This window comes from Emydura macquarii, unplaced genomic scaffold (genome assembly GCF_026122565.2).
Source record: "Emydura macquarii macquarii isolate MOO-44397 ecotype Brisbane River unplaced genomic scaffold, CSIRO-AGI_Emac_v2 contig_849, whole genome shotgun sequence".
NCBI lineage: Eukaryota > Metazoa > Chordata > Testudines > Chelidae > Emydura > Emydura macquarii.
In genome coordinates this window covers 130,306-155,647 of record NW_027130986.1, presented here as the reverse complement: position 1 = coordinate 155,647, position 25,342 = coordinate 130,306, and the positions used below count along the sequence as shown (strand labels likewise).

Sequence of the window (25,342 nt, the reverse complement as noted above, 5' to 3'; positions counted from 1 at the left end):
CCCCTACTTCCCCTACTGATCTACACTAGAGAGTTTTTTCAACCAAAGTCAGTTTTGGCGGTGTACACCCTGCAATAGCCCCCCGCTGACAAAACTGCTCTATTTTTTTGACAAAATAAAAGGACTTTGACGAGAGGTATAGGGCTTCAGTTGGCATAGCTAGGATGATACCGTGTCAATCTGGACACTGCGTCCCCTTACATTGGCCGTGGGGCTGTCATTCTTGTCAAGAAAGCCCAGGCTGCTGCATGATTCTCGCTCCCAGCTAGGAGCAGAGTGAGAAGCCTGGGTTGCTGCAAGTCTGGGCAAATGGTTCCTGCTCCTGGCTGGAACTGGCAGCCATGTTCATTTCACATCTCATCCCTGTAATTGATAATGCTGCCCTGGCAGGGAGCAAGAGGAGAAGCACCCAGACTTATTGCAGGAACCAGCCTGTAGCAGCCTGGGCTTCTTGACTAACTCCCAGCTAGGAGACGGGGCTCTCAGCTCCCCACAGCACCCTTTTGGGTCAGTGGGAAGTGCTCCTGATGAGAATGCACTCCACTGACCCAAGGAGGGTAGTGTGGACATCAGCCACCGCTATAATTAGTTGTGGTTGTAAGTCAATCTATATTGGGTTGACTTATTTTTTTGAGTGTAGACAAGGCCTTACATTGACTGTTGCTGCCTTTCAGAAGCCTTCCCACAATGTCCCATACTGACAGTTAAATCGGTGCAGGCGCTCCTGGTGAGGACGCGCACTGCCGACACAAGGAGTGTAATGTGGACACGCAAAAGCGATTTAGGCTTAGCACACACTTACTGGGAAATTTGGTGGCCGTTGACTTTCCAACTTCCCTTTAGCGCACCGTCTCCACAATGCTGCGCCGACGGGAAATGTGTTCCTGTTGACGCAGCGCTACACCTTTTGAGGAGGTGGTTTAATTGAATTGACTTCCGAATCAACTGAGCGGGTCTTCACTGCCGCTCAATCGATCAGGATAGATTGATCTGACGGCGGAGAATTTGCCGCTGTCAGTGTGTTCATACCCTTAATTCCTGCACTGGCTGTACGTCAACGTAACGTAGGACAACTTAATTTTGTAGTGTATACTTGCCCTTGGATTTGGTCACTTGCAGAAAATCTGCTGGGAGAGAGAATAGGTGTGGAAACTCAAGCATCAGTTCTTAAGGAAGGAAACAACCTTGCATTGCTGAAAGTGAGTGTGAAGCACGCAGATAAGCATGGAGTTACCAGAACCAAATGTTTGCTATTGCTGAAGCTGAGAGTGTTTGTTCAGCTGCAGGTGATTTCCAGTCCTCACATCTGGGCTCTCCAGACTGGCCCCTTTTAACCAATTTTTAGGTGCAGACCTCTGAATAATTGGGCTAAATTCAGTAGCTGCCTGGTGAAATTCTAGGTCTGCTGTTATGCAGGTTAGAAGAGATGATCATAAAATTCTCTTCTGACTTTAAAATCCATGAAAGGGATGAGATTTCTTCGAAGAAGTATCACCTGGCTAGATGTAGCAGCAATCTAGTCCTAAGCCTCCCACCCCTCATACTGCCATGGGGGGAGCAGGGGTTGAAAATCACCTGTGTGTGTGCATGCCTGCGTGTGCATTTCCCATGTGTGCCTATGTGGCAGCCCTCCAGTGTGTGTAGGTGTGGGGGGAGAGAACTCCCCTGTGTGTATGGGGGGGGGAAGGATAATTTCTCTTGTGTGTGTGTGTAGGGGGAATTTCTCCCTGGGTGAGCAGGGGTCTCCCTGGGGAGGGGGTATTTCTCATGGGTGGGGTTTCTCCCATATGTGTGCACGTGGGGGTGGGGGGGTACGTCTCCCCCCGTGCGGATGGTGGGGGCGGGCTAGAGTGAGAAGTTGTACTGGGGGCGCCCGGTGGGGAGGGGAGGGGGCAGCACCCCTCCCATCCTGCTCGAGTCTCGGCGCGGGGCGGGACCCACGTCACTGCACCTGGCAACAGCGGGCAGAACCCCGCGCGCCGGGCGCCGAGCTCTCGCGGGATGTGGCGCCCTCCAGCTCCCCACCCGTCCGACTGCCAGCGTCCCTCGCGCCTGGACGCCGCCGTTTGGAGCTGCCGCCGCCAGTACCAGTACCAGAACCAGACTCGCCCCAGCGGGACTCGCCCTCGGGGCCCCGCCGCCTTGTAGCAGCTGCTCCGCCCCCGCGGCCGGATGGAGCCGCCGTGCCCGGCCTGAGCGCGGCGGCTGGAGGGAGGGAGGAGCGGCGGGCGGCGGCGGCGGCGGCAGCGGCAGGAGACGGAGCGGCTCCACCGGCCCGGGCGGGCGGGCACAGCATGGGTAAGGGGGCGCCGCCGCCGCGCGCAGGGGCTGCCCGGGGCCGGGCACGGGTCCCAGGCTGCGGCAGGAGAGTCCCCCTGAGGAGACCTGCCGCCTCTCTCTCCCCCACCCCTGTCTCCGGCTGCCCTAGGCAGCGGGCCGGCCCCCCGGCCCCCTTTTCCCCAACCCCTTCCCCTCCCGGGCTGCCCCAGGCAGGGGGCCGGCCAGCCGCCTCCTTCTCCCCAAACCTCCCCACTCCGGAGCTGCCCCTTTACTCCACTCTTGCTCTCCTGGTCTGCTAAGGGCGATTCGGGAGAGCACCCCGCTACCCCTGTTGACTCTTAGCTGGGAGTTAACACTTGTTCCCTTCCTTCTGACAATGGGGGGGCTGGAGGAATATCTGCACATCTACACTTAAAACGCTGCCTCGGCTGGCAGTAGCCCTTTAATGAAGATGATCTGAGCTGGGCTGGTCAGGAGGTGGACCATTGCCCAGATCCGGACCCTCAGACGCTTTTGATCAGTCCCTGAAATGGCACCCCTTTTTATTTGCTGCGTATTATCATCATTCTTGTATGTTCCCTGGAGTCTGGCCCTTGAGGATAACTTGACCAAGAAATTTGTACCTTGACAACAAATAATTGATTACCTCTGAAAAGCCAGCTGGGGAGAGTTCTCCTGTTGGTGTAGTGAATCCATCTCCCGAAGAGGTAGCAGCTATGTCTGTGGGAGAAACTCTCTTGCTGACATAGTGCTTTCTACAGGGGGGTTAAGTCAGTACAACTATGTTGCTTAGGGATGTGGATTTTTCACACCCCTGAGTGAGATAGTTATACAGATACAGGTCTGGAGTGTAGACGAGACTGTACTTCTCTCCTCCCTTCCCCTCCCCTGGTGCATACAGCAATGTGGATGGACTCCTTGATTTTTCCCCTCCTGTGTCCTTGGACTCTTGCAGCAGCAAGGTCCATACTTGCATTGTAAGCTCTTAAGGCAGAGACTTGTGTATCTGTTTGTCTATGAAGCGTGGTAAAGGGATATATAGTACTGCAATGGAACTGGCACCTTGATATTTGGGAGGAGAAAACCATAAGCAAGGGGATGGAAGTGGTGTAATTAAGTGCATATCACTACATGTGTTTGCAGTGGAGTTGTGTGTATGCATGTGTGTGGTGGGGCTATGAACTAAATCCTTCCCATTCAGAAGGTTTTGTCTATTTTATATTTTGTTAGAATTTGAACCTTGGTTGGAGGGGGAGAGTGTTAATATTTGAGAGATGGTAACACACCAGATGTTTTGGTACTTCTGAGGTCTTTTCCTACTGGTGGTTACTTTCTTTTAGAAAATACCTTAAGAAAACAGTGTCGTACTGATGAGGCTTATAGTCCTGGAATTGTATTTTACTGCCAGATTGCTGTAATGAGGAACAAGAAGGGGCTGATACCTGTTTTACCTCTTTTGCAGTCTGCTCATATTTGACATACAAAAGTTAAATATTAATTGGCTTTGAAGGTACTTATGGGAAATTGATATGCCTTCAATCTTAGCCTTTCACTTGCTTGAAGTCACACTTGCTCAGATGGCCATGTTTTTGCATATTGTGACTTAAAAAGAAATTTCTTTTTTGCATAAAATGTCTTGAGGGGAATGGATGCTTTGTAGACATGCTGAATTGTGCTGCTACTAGGGAGAGCCCCAGAAGTTACTACATTTTTCTCAGAGCTAAAGATCCAATAATGTTATAATGAAGCAAAGGTGAGGACTCTGATGTACTAGAGAAATCCCATACTGAGTTATGTGGTGCAATTATTCAGGGCGAACAACTAAAGTTGCTAATGTGTAATTTGAATGAGGAGGTGTGCTGGGAAGAAAAGGTGGGTGGCTGCCCTTGGAAGAGAATTTAGTCATTCACCTGAAAGAATGAGATGGCTGACTTATTACTACATAACAAATATTGACAGATAATGCAGTAATTAGAGGAAGTAGGCAAAAGCTTTGTGAGGGCTAAATGCTGTTCAGATTAATTTTCGGAATCATTTGTTCACTTTGGTTTTAAACCTACGTTCTCTGATTTTTTCTTGTGGTAACTTAATGTGCAAATGTGCCACAGCTGAAACTGTTTATATGGTTTCATAATACTCTGGTTTTGATTTGCATTTGGAACAATGGATGGCGATCAGTTTTTAAAATTTGATAGCATTCACATTGGGAAGTGTATATTTGTGTTTAATTTAAATAGAGCAAATGATAAAGATAACTGGGGAACATTTTTTTAGAAAACTGGTTATTCTGACTATGGTGACAAATGCTGGGCCCTACTCTTAGAATAGTCTTTCTTGTCTGCAAAGTACAACCCTCTCATACAAAAACTTCTCTTAAATGCCTTTCTTTTACGAATCCTCCTTTTGCCTTTTTGCTCACCAATCATCCACATTCCATTACCTGCTCTGTTTTGTTTAAGTTGCTAAATAGTATATCCTTTGGGAAAGAGAGACTCTTGCTTTGTATTTTTTAAAGCAGTTTGTGCATTTATAGTACTATGTGTAAATGCTTGATGTTTAACTAGTAGTGTTTGCACTTTTAAGTGGAAGCATACACTGGATTTTGGACAGATTGTTTTCCACAAAAGCCAGAGTGTCTTGAAGGAAACACTCATACACTTAAGCTTCACATTGTGCATTGAAATTATACAGTTTTGATATGTTCACACTCACATTTTTTTATATTTCTTATGACTATGAAAAAATTAATTGTATTCCACTAATTTTTTGTAATTTCAGATTGCAACTGTTTTCTAACATCTCTAAGGTTATTTACTGTTCAGCATGTTTTAAAAGCTACTTCCTAAATTAAGTCCTGTTTTCCTAGTTTCAAGGCTGACGTAGTCACTCTTGTGCATAATTCTCTGCTTTGTCATTTGTGTCACTTACCTGCTTCTGAGGTGATGCTGAAATCATGAGCATTGTTGGAGACTGAGTCAGTAGTATAAATGGGCCATTGCTCTGATTTATTATGTTAAGTAGTTTGTTTTAAAATGCTACCAAAACTTTAAGAATTTATAAATGGTATAATTTCCATTTTGTATATGAAGATTTATATACAGTAAGTGTAAATAGGGAAAACAACATATAGCCTTTGGAACAGAGGTTCTCAACCAGGGGTACGTGTACCTCTGGGGGTACTCAGAGGTCTTTCAGGGCGTACATCAACTCATCTAGATCAGAGTTTCTCAACCTAGGGGTCACAGCCCCCAGTGGGGTCACAGGATGGATTTAGGGGGGTCACAAGTGCAGAGCCAGCATTAGGGGATGGTAGGCAGGGCAACTGCCTGGGGCCCCACTGCAGAGAGGGCCCCACAAAACTAAGTTACATGCCTCAGCCCCACTGCCAGGGGCTCAGGCTTCAGACATGGCTCACAAGTAAAAATCGGGCTTAAGTATCACACTGAAATGTAAGTAGAATATTTATATTCCAATCAATTTATTTTATAATATGGTAAAAATGAAAAAGTAAGCAATTTCTCAGTAATAGCATGCTGTGACACTTTTGTATTTTTACGTCTGATTTTGTAAGCAAGTAGTTTTTAAGTGAGGTGAAACTTGTGGGTGCGCAAGAAAAGTCAGACTCCTGAAAGGGGCACAGTAGTCTGGAAAGGTTGAGAACCACTGCTTTAGAAGAAGTTTTAGTCATGCTTTTCTGGCTAAATCACTATGATTAATTTATAGCATTGTCTACTTATATTTTCCTCGTGTATTTGGGTACAGTTTTTTTTTTTCAGAATTATTGCAGTGAATAACTCTCATATTTCACCCCAGAAGTGGCTTACATCTTTGTATGTGCCAGTACAGTAACTACCTTTGGGCTGGAACACAACAGATGTTACACCACTACAACAGTGTTTTGCATGCATGTATTTATATATAAATATAGTTAGATAGCTAGCAACAGCTATATAAATAAATGGTTGCATTATAGTAGTAGTTAGAAGTCCCAGTCATGATTAAGGTCCTACTGTGCTAGGGGCTGTGCAAAGATATATGAAGACATGGTCTTTCCCCTAAAGAACTTTCAGCCAAAGACTACAAATAACATATAAAGAGTGAGGAAGAAGTTAAAGTAAGTGTATGTGCGTGAGAGAGTGTGAGAAAGTAAAATCTCTCTCTCTCTCTCTCTCTCTCCACATACAGACACACACACACACAATAGATTTTCAAAAAATACTCAACATGTTGGCTTAACTGTGCACTGTTGAAGTCAGTTACGTTTTACTATTGATGTCAATGGGAGCACAATTAAGGCATTGAGCAATTCTGAGAATGTCCCCTTAATTATTTTCATATAGCATATATGTAATGTTTACACATCATAAAGCATAAGCACTTGTATGCTATATAAGTGTAAGAATATCTGATGAACAATGTTTTTGGTACTTTATTTTTCCTTGTATACTCTTTGCCTTTTTGTTACTCCATTGTTTGATTTTAATATAAACTGGTTCTAATTTGATTAAATGATTCAGAAGACTTAGTATATCCTAATTTCTGTAATATTTCTTTAGAACAACATCAGTTCTTTATTTTGAACTGTTAATGCTTTTATTTGAAATAATATTCATTATTCTGATACATTAATGTTAAATATAATGCAGTAGTGGTAATGTAGTTATTTTCCTATAAGCTTGGACAGTAATTGCAAAATTACTATTTGAATATTAATTATCATCTTGCCCTTTTTTCTTCAAATTACTGTTTCTGTACTAACTGATAGCAATTAAAAATTATTATGGATGTACTTGGTTTGTAGGTTCAGAAGATCAAACAACCATAAAGGTTTAAGGTAACTTTCCTTGGCCTTTGTCACTTTTATAGCACACACAAAATATTAGGGATGCTGTTGATCTCTGTGAATTTCTAAATTTTGTTACTAACAATTTTTTTCCGAGGTCATTCTTCATGCACCAGATTCTGAGTAAAATCCTATCAGATACTCTCTGTGAAAGGGACAAATCTAGATCATTTTACTTTAATTATGCTTGTATTTGATTTTTTCACAGGTATTAGTGAGAATTCAATCAAAGCATTTCTGCAAGGTTATTCTTGCTTATCTATTGATCAACTGAATGCAGCCAGGTTTTTTGAGGAAACTTTTTTACCACGATGATCTTATCTTGGTTTAAAAAAACAAAACAAAAACAAAACTTGCAATAAAGTGTAACTTGCAATAAAACTCCTGGAACAAATGAAAAAGTAGAGGCCCATCCACACTATGGCTCCCAATTTTACTAATATTGGAGTGCTGTACAGTAAAACCTGCAAAGAGTGACCACTCCTGGGAGTTGGCAAAAGTGGTCGCTTGTGAGAGATGGTCTCTCTTCAAACGTTTGCTGCCTTTAGAGCTGGGGAATTGGCCAGCAGCTGCCGCTGTCAAGCCACTCAGCTCTGAAGGCAGCGCTGCTGCCACTAGCAGCGCAAAAGTAAGGATGGCAATACCATACCAGCCTTCAGAGCTGGGCATGCACCCAACAGCTGCTGCATTTGAGCTATCCAGTTCAAAAGATTGGTTTCTCCTACAAGTTTGTTTTTATGGATGAGAATAAGAAAATGTGGTCGATGGTCACAGATGACAGGTGGTCGTTCTTCACCGTTTATTCAAGTTAAGTTACAGGAGAAAAATGTTCCGTGGCCTCTACATGTAGTCGCTCGTGACAGGTGGTGTCTTTTTAGAGGTGATTGCTAAGGCAGGTTTTACCTGTGTTGGAAATGATGAGCAAAATTTTTCTGTTGTAGACAAGACTTTTGAGTTGATAGGTATACTGAAAAGGGTCTCTTGGCGAATGGGATACGGGGAATGAGGTCTCAATAATGGAGACTCTAATATGATATTGTTGGGGAGCTAAGTCATTGTGAGCGAGGGAGGGATGGATGAAGGTGGTGGAGGGTAGACGGACTTAATTAGAAGACATACATTTCTGAAAGGGGACTGAGAGTCCAACTTGGCAGTATTGTGAGGAGGAGGAGGAAGTGAAGCCATGAAGCTCAAGAGGGCGTGGCTACATTTTCTGCACTTGAGCTTTTTAAAACAAACTTCCTCCACAGTAATGTCCTGCAAGATGGGGCTAGACTCATGTCAGCCTGTCCTGCAGAGAACAAAAAAATGGAATTGAGCAGGAGCATGGGATTGTGTACCCCCAGGGTATATTTCTTTAATCTATTGGTTCTCAAAAGGGGTGTCACAATGTGGTTATGGGGGGGTTGTGAGCTGTGAGTCCCGACCCCAGCCAGGTGCGAGGCTGTGAGCATCTCTGCTTCCTCCTTGCAGAGGAGCATGCGGGGGAAGGGAGGCGAGTGGTGAGACAGATACCATTCACCCCCATCCAGTGTGTCTCCGTGCTTCCTGGGGGACTGAGGGGGGAAAGAAGGGTGAGGAGCAATGCCGGGGGGCGAGGAGCAATGCCAGGGCTCCTTGCATACAGGTCACTTTCCCCATCTGGGCTGGGCTGTGCTATGAGGTGAGCATCAGGACCTGCTGCTCTCTGCCCTTGCCTTACGCAGCCCAGGTGGGGAAAATGACCTCAATGCAGGGAGTCCTTATGTTGCTCCTTGCTCCCTCCCTCCCCAGCACCCTAGGGGTGCACAGAGGAGCAGCATTCAAGGGTGGAGCGAGCAGCAATACCAGCTGCTCCATGCATGCAGGTCTGCAGGTCAGTTTCCACAGGAGGTGCAGCGGTTAGGGGTGAAGGAGAAGTGGGGAGTTCATAGGGCTTAGGGGCGAAGGGGAGGTGAGGAGCTAAAGGGAGTAGAGGGAGTCTGGAGGGCAAGTGGGCCAGGGGGTCGCACGGAGAGGCTTGCCATGTGAAAGGGGTCACCAATACGAAAAGTTTGAGAACCACTGCTTTAATCTATCTGTATTTAAAATAGGAAGTGTCTGATGGGACGTAACTGTCAGAGATTTTGTATGCTTAAGTAATGTTTGATTGAGTTCTAATAGAGTCATAGATATTTACATAGAACTGTAAGCACTTTTGTGCTCATTACTTTTTTCTCTATATAAGGTATGAGGATACACAGACTGGTGTTGCAAATCTATGAAGCAATTATGCACAACTTAATTATTTGGTAGTATAGTTCAAGGTGAAAGCGCTATCTAAAGAATTACAATCTATTAGGGTGGTAACAGGTAATTCCAGGAATGAAGAGTTGGAAAAACACTTTAACAAAGAACTCTGCTTAGTCAAGCTGTTAAAGTGACACTTATTAACTTAATAATCACAAATTTTCTGGAAACTTTGTCTCTGCAAGTGCTGGGGGTTGGTTTTGTTCAACATCTTCATTAATGATTTGGAAGATGGGGTGGATTGCACCCTCAGCAAGTTTGTAAATGACACTAAGATGGGGGGAGTGGTAGATATGCTGGAGGACAGAAATAGGATACAGAGTGACTTAGGCAAATTAGAGGATTGGGCCAAAAGAAATTTGATGAGGTTCAACAAGGACAAGTGCAGAGTCCTGCACTTAGGACGGAAGAATCCTATGCACTGCTACAGACTGGGAACCGACTGGCTAAGTAGCAGTTAGGCAAAAAAGGACCTAAGGATTACAGTGGACAAGAAGCTGGATATGAGTCAACAGTGTGCCTTTATTTCCAAGAAGGCTAACAGCCTATTGGGCTGCATTAGTAGGAGAATTGCCAGCAGATTGAGGGAAGTGATTATTCCCCTTTATTCAGCACTGGTGAGGCCTCATTTGGAGTATTGTGTCCAGTTTTGGTACCCCCGCTACAGAAAGGATGTGGACAGATTGGAGAGAGTACAGTAGAGGGCACTGAAAATGATTAGGGGGCTGGAGAACATGACTTATGAGGAGAGGCTGAGGGAACTAAGCTTGTTTAGTCTGCAGAAGAGAAGAGTGAGGGGGGATTTGATAGCAGCCTTTAACTAACTGAAAGAGGGTTCTAGGGAGGATGGAGCTAGGCTGTTCTCAGTGGTAGTAGATGACAGAACTAGGAACAATGGTATCAAGTTGCAGTGAGAGAGATCTAGGTTGGATATTAGGAAAAACATTTTCACTAGGAGGATGGTGAAGCACTGCAATGGGTTACCTAAGGAGATGGTGAAATCTCCATCCTTAGAGGTTTTTAAGGTGTGGCTTGACAAAGCCCTGGCTGGGTTTAGTTGGGGTTGGTCCTGCTTTGAGCAGGGGGTTGGACTAGATGACCTCCTGAGGTCCCTTCCAACTTTAATCTTCTATGATTCTAACACCTGAGATTATTTTTCTCAATTTTTTCAGTCTGTGCATTTGATAGTGCTTTGTGTGTAATCAGTTTCTTAAACAGCTGTTCATCAAATGTGAACTGTTTTGTGATTTTTTTTTAAAAATTGTTTTTTTCTTTACTTTTTGACAAAAAAGAAACTGAGAACAAAAATAAATGTGATCTTTCAGTTTTTCCCTCCTCCCCCTTTTTCCATTTTTGCTATTGAAAACCAAAAAACTTTTGGTTTTGGAAAAAGGATCCCTTTTTGTCAAAAGTTTTGAATGAAAATTTTGACCAGCCCTGCTTGTAAACATCAACAGGGGAACAGACAAACCCTTAAATACTTAAAAAGGGTTTTTCTAAATATAAATTAAATGCTATTTAAAGACTGCTTTATCACAAAATTGAATATTTCAAAAATATTGGTTACAAAGAATTCAAGTTAAGACTCCTCAAATGAGTTAGTATGTTAGTATAAAAATTACTCGTAGATATTCTGATAGATTAAATTTGGGGAGGAGGTTCTGGTGAGGAGTTGCATATTCTGAAAGTGTTCACACTAGGAAAATGGCATATGGTATTTTCAGGTGTGTTAGCAGGTGGAGGTAAAAACTGACAAACTTGCCTTATCCACACTAACATTTCACCATATGTTACTTAGCGTGTATTAGCTAACCCATGGTGTAAATTCGTACTTTTTCCTTTGAAGATGAGACCTAACCCTATGCTTTTCCTTCTACTTTATCTTTCCCCACTTCTAAAAACAAAACGCATAAACCAAAACCTGTGGGAAGCTTGAGATGTTGTTGTTTTGAGACTCTTATGTACATTTTCTCCTACACCCTTCTGCTTTCTAGAAAACTATCACTTGCTCTGTTAATCCAATATCAAGACTTTTATTTTAATTCTCTTTTATAATAGTCCTTGAGTAACTAGAATGTCTGTTTTCTCTGACTCAATATCAACAAATATTTTTGGTTTAGATTGTATTTGGTCATTCTAGTTGCACAGAATTGACTCTCTAAATAAACAAATTCTTTATGAAGTCCTGTGTTTTCAGAAAGTTTGAAGGCAGAAAAATAAACGGCATCAAAGGTAGTCAGAAGGATTTTGAAGCTTTTTGGTCAGCATGGTTTTTGAATTGTCTGAATGACTTCACTTTCTAGTACTTCCAGTCTCTTGAGCTTTCTCTGTGTTCAGACAAAGAGAAGCCCAAAATAGTTCCAGATTTGTTCAGAAGAGACCAAAAGACTTCCCTTTGTGGTTAACTGAAGTATATTTGAGATAATGCACCATAATAAATATGGGGTCATGTAGGGTATTAAATATTTATTGAATAAAATGAACTTATTACATGAACCACTAACTCAAGATCTTGGGCTAGGGTTACGTTAATGAAACATTCATTTGAAATTTTGACCAAACTTCAGGTCTTGAAGAAATAAACTTTTACAAAGGCAAGAAATGGGTAGACGTGTGAGACTTTCTGCTGCAATTCAAGGTTGAAAAGTCTCTAAAATTTAAAACAATCAGTTTCTCTGCAACCCAGGTGTTGTAGGTTTGTTCAAGTGCAGGTGACCTGAGAGTGCAACTGACTAGCTTAGTACTGTTGTCTGTTCGCTTCATCTTTTAAATAGCATAAATAATGAAAAGCAGATTATATGATTAATAGTGAACATTTTGAATATATGTGGCAGTGTTTGTAACGTGTGGAAGAAGTTTGGATCTTACGTTTTAACACTGATCTTACAATCAGATCTCCCCTACTGGGCACAGCAGAGGAACTTGGGGGACTGCCCACATGAATCCATTTGCAGGATTGGGATCCCATATTGATCTTAAATTGTATGCTTCATTTGTAAATAAGTTTCTTCTGCATTTCTTAAGCTTATTTTATTTGGTACATCTAAGTATTGTTTATTTTTAAATGATTATTTTTAACTTGATGGTGTCCCCTTCACTGTGGCAATGTATTGTGAACACGACACTACTACTTGCTGGAAATAAAGCTGTTTTTTCTTTCCATAGGCATGTTGAATGCTGTTAGTAAATAAATGGTATTTAATATTAATGGTTTTTAATATTTAAGAAACATTGAACAGTCTCCTCCTTACAACAATTTCTCATCTGCCATGGGCAGACTTTTGTGGTTTGATCTTAATGGAACTTTGTGTGACAAATATTGCAACCCCATTGTCTTTGGGCAAATATTATATTAGGTTTATGCATTGCTGAGGGCCAGGGATTGTATGGAACAACTGGGGGAGAGGGGTATGGGAGTGGAGGGAGGAGAGGAAGGGGTTACCACAGCTCCGCCAGGAACCAAAAACAATGGGGGGACGATTAAGGTGAGTCATTTAAATTGTAAATGCTTCCAGTGAGGTATCGACCCATGAGGAAACTTGCATATGCTCATTCAAGCTGGGTCTTCCAGAGACCAAGGGACAAAGAAAAGGTTTTAGATATAAGCAGGCTGAGTTTATACTGGGCTGGGCCTTTTTCTGATCCAGTAAACAAACAGGAGCTTCTGTCCAAGGGCAGGGCAGGTTTCTAAAGTTTAGTGTCACTGTGCGAATTTTTGGTACTTACCTCTGTTTTGGTTTGTTGACTTATTTTTTTTAGCTTAAACAGATTCCTTACCAATTTAAACTAAATAGAAATAAACCTGTTTTAAACTGAGTATCCAGGCTGCCTTCTGCTCCTGTCAAATTAAATGATCTAATGGTCCCTTCTGTCTTTAAACTCCAAGAATGTGATTACTACACTCGTTTTTGCACTGACTGATTCAACTAAACTAGTTTTTCTATTATTTTAATCAGCACAACCCCCAGTGTATCTGCCATTATACCAATAGAAAGGTTGCATTGATTTAACTACATCAGTTTTCTACTGATTTTCGTTAAACTGGCACAACTTTCTTATGCAGACAAAGCTGTAATGTGGATAGTGCCTTGTGAAGTTTTACACTAATACCCTAAATTCCCTTCTTACTACTAGTAATAGGAATGTTAGTTCTTAATTTTAACTTTAAATTTGATGCAACAAAATTTAATTCAGGATTTACTTAAATCATTCTGGATTAATACCTGTAAGTCTATATTTAATATTTCTATTTTGGTAATGTACAGAGTCCTTGTTTAAGGTCCAACTTAACTGCAGGTAAGAGATGAGAGAATACCAGATGTTGTTTTATTTATAGTTAAGCCATGATGTTGGAAAGGGTTATATGTGGGTGGAATCTTCTGCCTGTATGGATTCCCAGTGAAGTCTGTGGGATCTACCAGGACACAAACCCTGATCCTTAATCATTAAACAATAGCAAAGTGTTACCTTTTTAAAAATGTTGTACTCCAAATTTAAAATTTGACTGAAGTTATCACTGCTTTTCTGCAACTGATTAGCATTTTAAAAAAATCCAAATTGCTGTTAGTGTTTGTCAGTAGGTAGACTGCAGCTACTCATATGTCTGTCATCTCCCACAGGTTTATTGATCTATTTCATGCCCCTTGGTTACTCTGTCCAGAAATGTTGGCATTTCCCATGTTAGTAAATGTTCTTTTCAAATGGGTGAACTTGTATATAGCCGTTATTGGTAAGACAGGTGTCCTGTTTTAGGACTTCAGAATGGAATGGTTTGAGAGCAAGTTAAGGTCCCAATCCCACAAAGACTTATGCAATGAGTAGTGTAATTGAAGTCAGTGGAACTTCTTGCAGCGCATGAAGTTAAGCGTGTGCCTTAAGGGTATACCTACACTGCAGTTAGGCACCCGCAGCTTGCCTGTGCCAGCTGACTCAGGTGCGTGGGGCTTGAGCTAACGGGCTGTTTAATTGTGGTGTAGACATACAGGCTAGGGATGGAAGACTGGCTCAAAGACCTTATGAGGTGGGAAGGCACCAGAGGTGGAGCTCAAACTCTGGGGACCCCTCCCGCCTCATAGTGTTCTGGAGCCTGTGCTCCAGCCCTAGCCTGAATGTCTACGCCACAATTAAACAGCCGGTTAGTTTGAGCCCGAGTCAGCTACCTTTATTAAAAAATTGATTTAAAGAGATTTAAACTTTTTTTTCTTGAATTGATCATTCTTGTGATTTCTTATCCAGATAAGTAAATTGATGCCGTGGGTAGGTGCCAGCATACAAGTAAAATTTAACTATTAATTAAAAGTGTGAAGTGAAGTGAAAGGCAAGCCTTGAAAAATTTACCACACTGAATTCAAATACTAATCTATTGATCCAGGACTTGTTTTATAAAATACTGGAATAAAACCCACCTAGACAAGGAAAGAGGTGATCATTTTAAGGTCCTATAGCTTGTGAAATACCAGGGCTAAAATGATATGCCTTACATCATTGAAAAACTGGGATTTGTAGCATTCCTTTTATATAACGAATGCGTTTGTGGCAGACTATAGTATTGGAAAACAGAAACCATGTTTACTGAAAATTAAGATTGTGTCAAGACACACCTCAGGCACCCAAAACCTTAAAAGTATGGAAATAAGAATTCTTCTGAATCTCTTCCACCTTCATATTGCTTGCAACACAGTTGATAACATACTCCAACACTCCATAAGACTTTTTAATTTAATGCATTCCAACAGATACACAAGAGCAGTACGTACCTCACTTCATCAAACCTGTGCTTAATTCAGAACTTTAACAGTGGCCTCATATGCTTTTGTATCAATAGATCAGCACATCTGTGTCTCATTCCAGGCATTTGAGAGATTGTTTTTCCTTAGCGCTGTTGAGGTTACTGATGTTTTGGAACACTACTACTGCATCATACTGGATGTTTGAAAAAATCATAGTATTCAGTTTACTGTCTCTTTTTCATTAAATACCCTAGTATTGATAGCCTAATGTACATGGCACTGTCCAGTACAATCTAAATTGAACAGAGTATACAGGTCAGACTAGACTCAAGAATTTCTTTTTTTAATACCTGCTATCTGAAATTGGTGGATCTGGAAAACAATGCTTTATACTATCTAAAAGTTGCTTCCAGTTTCAGTTTACTTCAAAAAGTAATTTCTTCATGTAACTTCAGTGACTTGTAAAATATTGACTGGCCATCTTCAAGTCATAATGGGTTGGTGTGTGAGGGAGTAATAAGATTGTGGTGAATAAGATCCAATATCTCATGACCAAATAGCTTGCATGCATCATGTGAAAAAATTCTAACATATAACACTGAAAATATTGTGATAGTTTTAAAATCTTGAATTAGACTGCTGAGAATCACAATTGTTCTGCATTGTAGATTTTGTAACACTGTGTAGTCAGTTAACAGCAAATAGATAATTAATTATATTTGTTAAGGTAATTCCTCAGGGACCAGCTGAGAATGGAGCCCATTGAGCTAGGCACTGTACAAATACAGAGAATAGATGGTTCTTGCCCTGAGAGACTTCAATCTAAATAAACTAGACAGATGCAGCGTAGGGGAAAGAGATGTAACAGACAATCAGAGCGAGCAGCATGGTGATGGTGGCAAACATTGTTAATTCCAATATTTTTCTTATATATTTTTGGGTTGCTTTTGTTAGGCAGGGATAAGCTGAACAAAGTCAGGACAAGGGAAGGGAAGTAAAGTGAGAGGGATGATGGAGAGAGAGAGAGAGAGAGAGAGAGGAGGGGCATATGAAGTGTGAGATTGAGGTGAAGAGGTTGAGATTGGAGCAAACAACCAATCAGCACAGGAGAGAAAATGCCTGTTCAAGACTTTAGAAAATAATATCAATGCTATAGATATAGGTTTAGATTACATTTCTCTAACAAGTAGTAGTTCTTCAAAGAGATCAGTGGTGTTTTGCATAACTTCAAAAAACAGTCAAGTTTTTTTTTTTTTTTTTTTTAGCTAGCACATTTTAATAAACATTTTAAAAGAAAAACTCATACAGAACTGTTGGTTCTTTAGCACTTGTTGGTTCTGCTGACCAATAATTTCACTAAGGTTTTGTTGTGTTCTTAATGTCAGTAACATTAATTCTACAGCATAAACAAGGTGTAAGATATTAGCAATAAGGAAAGAAACTAATGAGAGGACATGGATCACATGAAATGGTTTCTTTTGTTGCTTATCTTTGAGTGGTTTAGCCCATCTGATGGTAATGCTGGTTTTGGCAAGTTCTTTTCTGTAAATCTACACACAGTTTGCCTTATTACCATTGTCGTACCAATGCATTATGCGTCTCCCATAGCATCTTGGCCCTAATCTACAGTGACCTGGCGATTCAGTGGCAGTCAACAGGAGTTATGCAAGCTACGCAGAGTAGCTTGCGTAACTCCTGTCGACTGCTGTGCTTCCCTTCTGCGCAGTGTCTTCACTGCACTGCGCTGATGGGAACTGTGTTCCCGTCGACGCAGTGCTACGCCACTTGAGGGAGTGGTTTACCAGTGTCGACTTCTGGATCGATTGAGCGGGTCTTCACTGACTGCTCAATCGATCCAGATAGGTCGATCTGACAGCGGTGACTCTGCCGCCGTCAGTATAGACATACCCTTACCCACAGTATCTAGCACTATTCTTAGGAGTAGAGATGTTTAAGTAACTTTGAAATGTGAAGCATTGCATTGTGGGATGGTGCACTGAGCCTGGGTGGCTGCAATGGTCTTGATTATTCATTCTCGGAGAGAAGACCTGTATAAAGTTTATAGACTTATGCAGACTTAGCTCAGCAGGTACTTCCAGTTGGCTTGTGAGATGACTACTATGAAAGGCGAGCAAGATGTTTTGTACTGTAAGATAAGTGTTCTGAGCAGTAGTTTCTCGCATTGGTTTTATCTTAATGGTCTTTTAATTTCATTCAAATTTCTCCCATGCTTCCTTTCAGGTGAATTATTGACATTCACCTACCACCAAGATAAGTGCCTTAGAAATACCTGAGAGAGACTAATTCCATTGTTGGTCTTACGCCAAAGGTGCATATATTAATCATGTTTCAATGCAAGATAAAATGAGGAAGGATAAGTGAACGTTTCTTCTTTTTGAGGAGTGCCTCCAAACATTATGTATTTAAAAAAAATCCTTAGCTATACAACATCTCTAATATTTAAAGAATAATAGAAATTCCAAAGCAAATGCAAGGCTTCATGTGCATAAGCCAGCTGCTCTTATTGCATTTTGTGCTAAAAACTGCTGCATATCTTCATCACAAGTATCAAGTGTGTATCTATAAACGAGGGTGGGCACAGAATCTATTATGAAAATGTAGGATTTTTGTTTGAGAGGTCTGAAACACGAAAGCAATATTATCCCAGTGTATAGCAAAATCAGTGTAGGATTATGGAGCAAGGAGAGTAAGGGCCAGTCTACATTACAAGTTAGGTTGGCTTATCTATATTGCCCAGCATTGTGAAAAGTTTCATGCCCTGTGTGACCTAACCCCAAGCGTAGACACCGCTAGAATAAGAATTCTTCCATCAACCTAGCTATCACCTCTGAGATGTGGATTTACTACAGTGATGGAAGAGCACTACTTAGGTAAGACTGCTAAAAAAGATGGTGAGCAAGGTACTCTCAGTAGGGGCCAAGAATAGCATCCAGGTCATATAACTGGTCTACCATCTCCAAGGAGCAAGGAGGAAAACATGCTAAGCTCCCAACAAGGTAATATCCTTGGACCCCACTAGGTGCGGCTCACCGATTTTTGGTTATTTTCTGTAGTTAGTAGATGTTAAACTTTTTGAGTCCTGAACTTTTTTAAAATGCAGTTCTTAGTAATTGTTTGTAATAATTGTATATTGTGTCGTCTCATGTCTGAACACACAACATGAAATCCTGTTCTAATGTGCAAGGGGGCAGTCAAAAGGACTCTTATCAATTTGAAAATCTTGGCCTTGAAAGAGTTAAGAGTCTAAAAGAAATAAAATAGTTGTAGTAATAGAAAAGGAATTCATGGTTCCAATATTAGGAAATTAGTTTAGGAAAACAATGGGTAAACCCTCTGCTAAAGAAAGGGAGTCTGTCTTTCTTTCGCCCTCTGATAAAGAAAGGGAGTTTTTCTCTCACCCTCTGCTGAAGGAAGAAGCACTTATCTAGGCACCAGACAGGGGTAAAAGGGAGGGAAAGTTTTCTTATCTGATAAGTGAAAGAATGTCAGCTTGAAGAAAACCATTAGACAGAGGGCAAGAGGTAAATTTAAAAGGCGCATGCGTAATAAGGTAATAGAATATTAGCACACACCTTGCATAGAAAATTCGCTTATTAGCATGAACATGGATCTATATATGTTGTATGTGGAAGAAAATGTATGTAATAGGCGGTCGCGAAAGTTGTAAACCTTTTATTACCCAGCCAATGGGGAACGAAGGGAGGGATTTTCTTGGCCGGGATAGGGAATATAAACTGTTAAACAAAGAAAGGGGGGGTGCGCTCCTTACAGAATAGATTTTTTTGTTCTGGAGTTGTGCCCAGCTTTGCAAACCTGTTATAAAAATAAAACGTAGTTTTTTTTGTTACTCTTTACCTGTATCCGATGTTCTTTATTAAACCCTTTTAGTCAAAGTTATTATTTACAGCCTCAACTAAAAGTGCCTGTCTTGTGGCACCCAAGTCTATATTTAGGGGCCTAAATAAGTGGCCTGATATTTTGGGAAGTGCAAGCATCTAGCACAAAACTGCGATAATAGAAGCAGGAATGAATCCTAGATCTCTTCCAGAGCATAGCCTAGCACTAGATCATTAGGCAGAACATCTTAGAAACAGAGATTAAAATCTCACTATGACCAGAGAATCAATAAGCCAAGGACATTTCTCAGGCAGTCTGTTGAATACTGCGGGCCAGGCTGGTTGACCCTGATCCTGCGAACACTTATTCCTATGATTAATTTTAACATAAATAAAGATAGCTTTATCATTAATAGTCCCACTATATTCACATGTGTGTTTGTAGTAATGGGACCCAAACTATTTTGAGATTACCAGGAGGCACTTACACATCTGAATTGTTGTTTTGATTTTGTACCATTGGCTTAATTTTTATAAGCCATTGCATAGATGACAAACTAAAAAGTGAAATGTGGTGAACGTGGAATGGAAAGTGTGAGGAACAATCTATACTGACTAAAAAACACACACACTACGATAAGTATATAAACTTGGTATATACCATAATTATACAATAGTCAGTTGAGTATGAAGTCTTTAGAATCACTTGCCCCAATTAATGATTGCACAGTCAAATAAGTATAGTTTGGACTCTTTCAAAGGTCCACAACCTAGGAACATTCAGAGCGTTGCATGCTTTTTGTTTCTGGAGATGGAACAAACACTTTGCCCATGCTCAACATAAAACGAATTTTTGAAAATTTATAAGCATCAACACTAGATTTCTGTAAACAAGACAAAAATACTAGTTGTTAGTCTGAATTAGTTATGTGCCAAATTTTAGATCTTCTATCAAAACAGTAGTGGTATTTTCAGAGGGTGGAAGAAGCTTTCCAGATGCTTTTAAACAGGAAGAGCTTTTAATTCACATTTTTTATAACTCCTGGGCTCTTACTCTGGGAGTCATGATCACCCTTCTGATTACTATGGCTAGATGAGAGGGTCTTTAAAACAATGGGTGGGGACCCTGCAACTTTTTTTGTCCTAACATGGGATTATGGTATGAAAAAGGTGAGAACCAGTGAGTTGTAACTCAAACAGCCATATAGAATTTATAAAGCTTTCTACAAATATTCACTTCCGACTAAGACTAAGCAAGAAATTTCAGCTTCAAAGAATTTTTTTGAGAGTTTATAAGCAACTCAAAATAATAATTTTAGTATGGAAGTACCCTTCAATTGTTAAGTATAATGTTGCTACAGCAATACCGTAATAACATGTAGAGAGACTGGATGGCTTGAATTTTTATTTATATAATATTCTAGATTTAATCTCATTAAATGTCAACCTTTTTTTATTCAAAGCTTTTTGGCACTGTTCCGCTTAAGCAATTTTGAGAGTCACCTAGACTGTTTGCATAGACAGATAAATAAAATTTAGAGGTCTGAGGCTCTATAACACTACAGTATCTGAGCCTGTGTTTGAGGAGATGACCACCTTTTGTTAACACAACTTGCAATCCTCTGGAACCCTTTGTATCCTGGGCTTTCTTTCAATATAGAAACAGTAAGAGTTTTGCACCTTCATTTGATAGAATTGGTGATGTTTTCTCACACGTGACCCTCCCCACACTTATCCATTCCTCTCCCTCATCTCCATATGTGTCTTGCAGTGTGCTCTACTTGAGGCTACAGATGAAGAAACTGTAAGGAGTGCACAACACCGCTTTCCACTTAGCAGAATTTCTCACATGCGGTTTCTGACCTCCGTTCTCCTGCTGCTGGATAGTTTTGGGTGCAATTCAAAGTTTTGGTTGAGTTCTACAAAGCATTTTCTGGGTTTTATTCTGGCTGCTGTTGAGACCAGCTGAGGCTCAAATCAGCAGTCTCTCCAATTGAGGAATGTTCCACTAGGATACTCTTCCCCAGCTGGTTTGTTAGTGAGAGTTTGACCTTCAGAGTATGCCACAAGGCACATCTGATTAGTTAGGCTTTCTCTGAGGGCAGGTTTAAAGAGTGGCTTGCTTTTGGGAGATGGTCCTATAGTTCTTATTGCTAACTTGGTTTTTAGTGTGTTTTAAATTGTATATGCTCCAACAGTACACACACAATCTGTAACCCCTTTTTTTCTGGGTTACTTGGGAGCAGGCAACACTCACCTGTGTGCACAGGTGCCTAAGGTTGCTGACAACAAAGGAGATCCTGAGTATCCCAGTGATGATGTAGGATAGGTGGGAATCTTCTATCCACCCCTCTGCTGCAGTCCCTTTATTCCTAAAGGAATTTAAAATTGGCGGTGCCTCCACCTGGCTGGACCTTTTACATACTCAGTAGCGGGCTGTGGGAGCTTCCAGGACTAAACCTAGTCTTCTAATAATAATCTGTGGCATGGGTCTAACTCAGAAATACCAATTATTCAAACTATACATCCAGTATACTTAAATTAGAGTTAACACACCTTTACTTAACAAATTAAGGAAATATGGCATAACAGACTGAAATTAAACAACACTATTATTTTAAATCCACAGCGGCAGTTGAATAAATCAGTTAATAAAAATAGTATACAGTAATAAATGAAACTTCTCTAACTGGCATTTATACTGCCCCTATTTACCCTCCCCTAGAGTTTAGGCCCTAACCCCTTGCTTGCGTGGGCATGCTTGAAGATCTGAAGAAGGAGATACACTGAACCAACAGAGTGCTATCAGTTCAACTAAGTTGTCACGCTGAAGATTTGGAGTTAGCCCAACCAAATGTCAGCAATCCTGGCCCTGCTTGAAGAGAATATCTCTCTGCCTCTTCTCAGGCTCAGTCAGTCTCTCCGCTGTGCTCCTTCCTTTACAAGCCCTGCCCCAAAACAAAGGAGGAGGGGAGCACTCACACCACCTTCACTGCAGGCCCTCCCCAGACAGCTCCAGGCTCAGCCCCTGCCCTGACTTGGGCAATGCCACCAACGCTCTCTGCTCGATCAAAACTCCATCAGGCTCTCAGCAGCAGCTTTGGGACCCTCAGCAGCAGCTTCCAGCCTCTGCTGCACTCCACCCCAAAAATGGAGCCCACACATGCTTTTTTCTCTTCAACTCCCTGGAAGAGGAAGAGTCTCTCCCATTTTTCCCCAAGGCATCATGGGAGTTGTAGTCTCCCAGGATCATCTCCACTAAAACTCCCAATTAAGTTTCGAGGCCCCTCAAGTACAGGATGCCTACAGATGCATTTTACAAAATTGAGTCAGAGGATGGAGGGAGCCATCCCTCGTTTTATATCTCGAAGGCAGCTCAGAAACATTTTATAAACTTCTGTGATGCCTTTTTAATTTCTCTCCCATTACACATCTTCTTGCTAATTGTCCTGGAGCTAACTTGAAAAATTGCTATTTGAATTAGTTACTGCTGTAAAAATTTTAGGGCATGTTGTGCTTCTTATTACTTAGGCAGTTTGTGACCATGGGGAAAAAGTATATGTTTTGTTTTAATGTAGGCAATTTGATGTATAGTATGTATTGTTCAGTCTCCTCCATTTACTCGCTCTTCTCCAAGTTTCCCAGCACCCTTATTAGGCATGATGTCTTACTAAAATTTTGTTCAAGTCCTTTTTTGGGTAGGTCATTGATACGTTCCTGGTGACTTAAAAATGCCAGGCAAAATCCAGGGTGGATTTCAGATGGACCTGCTTTGTAGCGATTGAATTCAAGATTCCTTGGTTTGAACTGTCTAGCTAGTAGTCCTCTATTTTTGTTTTTGTTTTCCTTTTTAGGTAGGCTGTGACTGAAAGAGGAAGTGCTGGCATAAGCAGAAAATGCCTGTGGTAGGGTGGGTGATAGAATAGCAAGCTAGTTACAGACAGAGCAGGGAAAATGGCAGACATCCAAAAAAAAAAAAAAAAAGGCAGAACTTCATTCTGCCTTATCACTGAGTCAGACAGTGAATAGAGTTGGCCAGGGTTCATGTCATCTGAGAACTGACTCTTAGGGTGCTGGTGGCTGAGCAATGGAAAGTTATTCTTGAGAGAAATGGCCAGTGGTTAACATTAAATTGCCACAAACTTGGCCAGCTACTGCACAACTGCATGTTACACGTGAATGTAAAATAAAGATGCTTAAGAAATTTCAGTGAATGCTTTAATGGAACCATTTAGGTCACCTATCATAATCACAATATGTCCAAACGTTGAAAGAGTACATATTGGTGCTAGTGAGTTAGAAAACCTGCTCTAGCTCCCTTATAAAAAAGTTTAAAAGGTCTAAAATTAGGCTGTATAAAAACTGAACAAAAGAACATAGTTCTTAAAACAAACAAGCAACCTGTAGCTCTATTCCATTATTTGCATATATCATGTGATATAAAATGTTATGCTTTAGGGAAACCCACAATATTTGAAAAATAACAATTACCTTAGAATCTAACACCTCCAAAAAGCAGGGGAAATATCAATTCAATCATATTGCATATTAAATTATGTAATCAAAATAAGAAGATGGCAGTTATCAGGCTGCTAGTTTGTAAACCTGGCAAAGTAAAAGGCATAAAATACTAGCCACAGTCATGGGTAAGAGTTGTGCTTGAAAAGTAAGGAAGCATTGAGTTTGTAGATTATATTTACTACCTTTTTAAAGAAGGCACAGAGTAATATATAAATAAAAATATATTTAATATTCACTAGGGGGTGCTACTTTATCTTTGATAGCTTTGACAAGTTATCACATATATTCGTTATCTTGATGTAAATGATTTATTGTGCTACAGGTGAATGTGGTGTTCCTTCTGTGTGTGTCTGTTTGCTTTGGGCTAAAGGGACATTAGTTTGAAAATCTCTGTTCTCTGAAAAATTTCAATTTGGTATAGAGGCAAGGAATGGGCTTGGCAGACACCTAGGTTATGTCTACATTAGAGAGCTTACAGTGGCACAGCTGTATCGATGTAGCTGCATCACTGTAAGATCACTCATATAGCCGCTCTATGCTGAAGGGAGAGAGCTCTACTATTGACATAATTAAGCCACCCCCAATGAGTACTGATAGCTATGTCAGCGGGAGAGCTATGCCCAGTACACTTATGCTGGTGAAATTTATGTCCCTCAGGGTGTTTTTTTTCCGCACCCGGAGCGACACAAGTTTTGCTGACTGAGCGACTCAAGTTTTGCTGACATATGTAGTAGTGTAGGCATGACCCTAGTGTTGTGCAAGTGCTTGATGTGTGGGCTCCAGCCATGTGTTAAGGCTTAGGGGGACTAGAAAGGCAGTCGTGAACATTGCCGTTTGTTCCTCAAACTTGTTGTAGATAGATTTCTTTTGGGGTGAGAGAATAGTTTGGTCTCTGTGTGCATAATAAATCTGATTGCACTTACAGCAATGTGAAATTAGAATTGGACTTAGTCCTTACTCTTTTTGGAGGGTCAGGTAATCTTGTAGATGTGGTTAGGACATAATCTTCCCTGTTAGGTGCAGAATGATGATCTATATTTTGCAGGCCATGTAACAATTGTTGCATGGTAACCGCTTTTGATAACTGCCAGTTTTGAACAGCTGACCAAGGATAGAGTCTAGAGATTCCATTACTGCTCCCTTTGGTTATCTAATGATGAGTGGTGGTGATTCTGGTTGAATGTTCTGTCAAATTTCTCAATAGCCTTGAACCACATTCCTTATTTAAAAGAACACGTTTCAGATACCCGCCCATTCACATAAACTGGTTTAGAATATATGTGCACTTGGAAGTGTTGATTGTAATATGGCAAACCTATTTCTAAAGCATCCGGTTTATAGAATAGAAAAGGCCCAGCTGGCCATACTATCTCAGCATGGGGGTTCTGGTGTCAGAACAGGAGCTCTTGGTGGCAGGACCAGCTCCTGAGAGCCGCAGCAGCAGGGCAGTGGTGAGATCCAGACTGGACCTAGCTAGCTCCTTAATCAGCTGAATAGTTTCAGAGAGAGCCTAGTTTCTGAAACCTGCAGGTAAGGTTCACTTAATCAAAGATCATTTTCTCTAACCCAGCACACAGCCTGTGGCCTAGCAAAATCCCTACCCTATAACCCTAATTATGAATGCCAGGAATATTACTGAGTCCATATATCAAAAGGCAGTTTTGTATTCCCCTCTTAATATGTTAAATGCTTCTGCATACCATGTTGGTGACTGGAAGTCAATGACATAAATTATTGTATCCATTGGCTAACTGCACCATAAGAGGATTCAACTTTGGTGAAGAATACTACTTTTTTCTTTCACTTAATTAACAAAACAATTACATAACCCCAGTGAGCTCATC

The 25,342-nt window shown here is 41.1% G+C and overlaps 1 protein-coding gene across 1 annotated transcript in view; it reads left to right on the top strand.

The window, feature by feature from the left end:
- The first annotated feature begins 2,011 nt into the window (after window positions 1–2,011).
- The window catches only part of CD2AP (CD2 associated protein), a 122,054-nt gene continuing 98,723 nt past the window's right edge, over window positions 2,012–25,342 (top strand). The window contains exon 1 of the mRNA XM_067543459.1: window positions 2,012–2,298. Within this exon, the coding sequence (XP_067399560.1) occupies window positions 2,295–2,298 (4 nt within the window). The 5' untranslated portion in view covers window positions 2,012–2,294. The remainder of the gene's footprint in view (window positions 2,299–25,342) is intronic.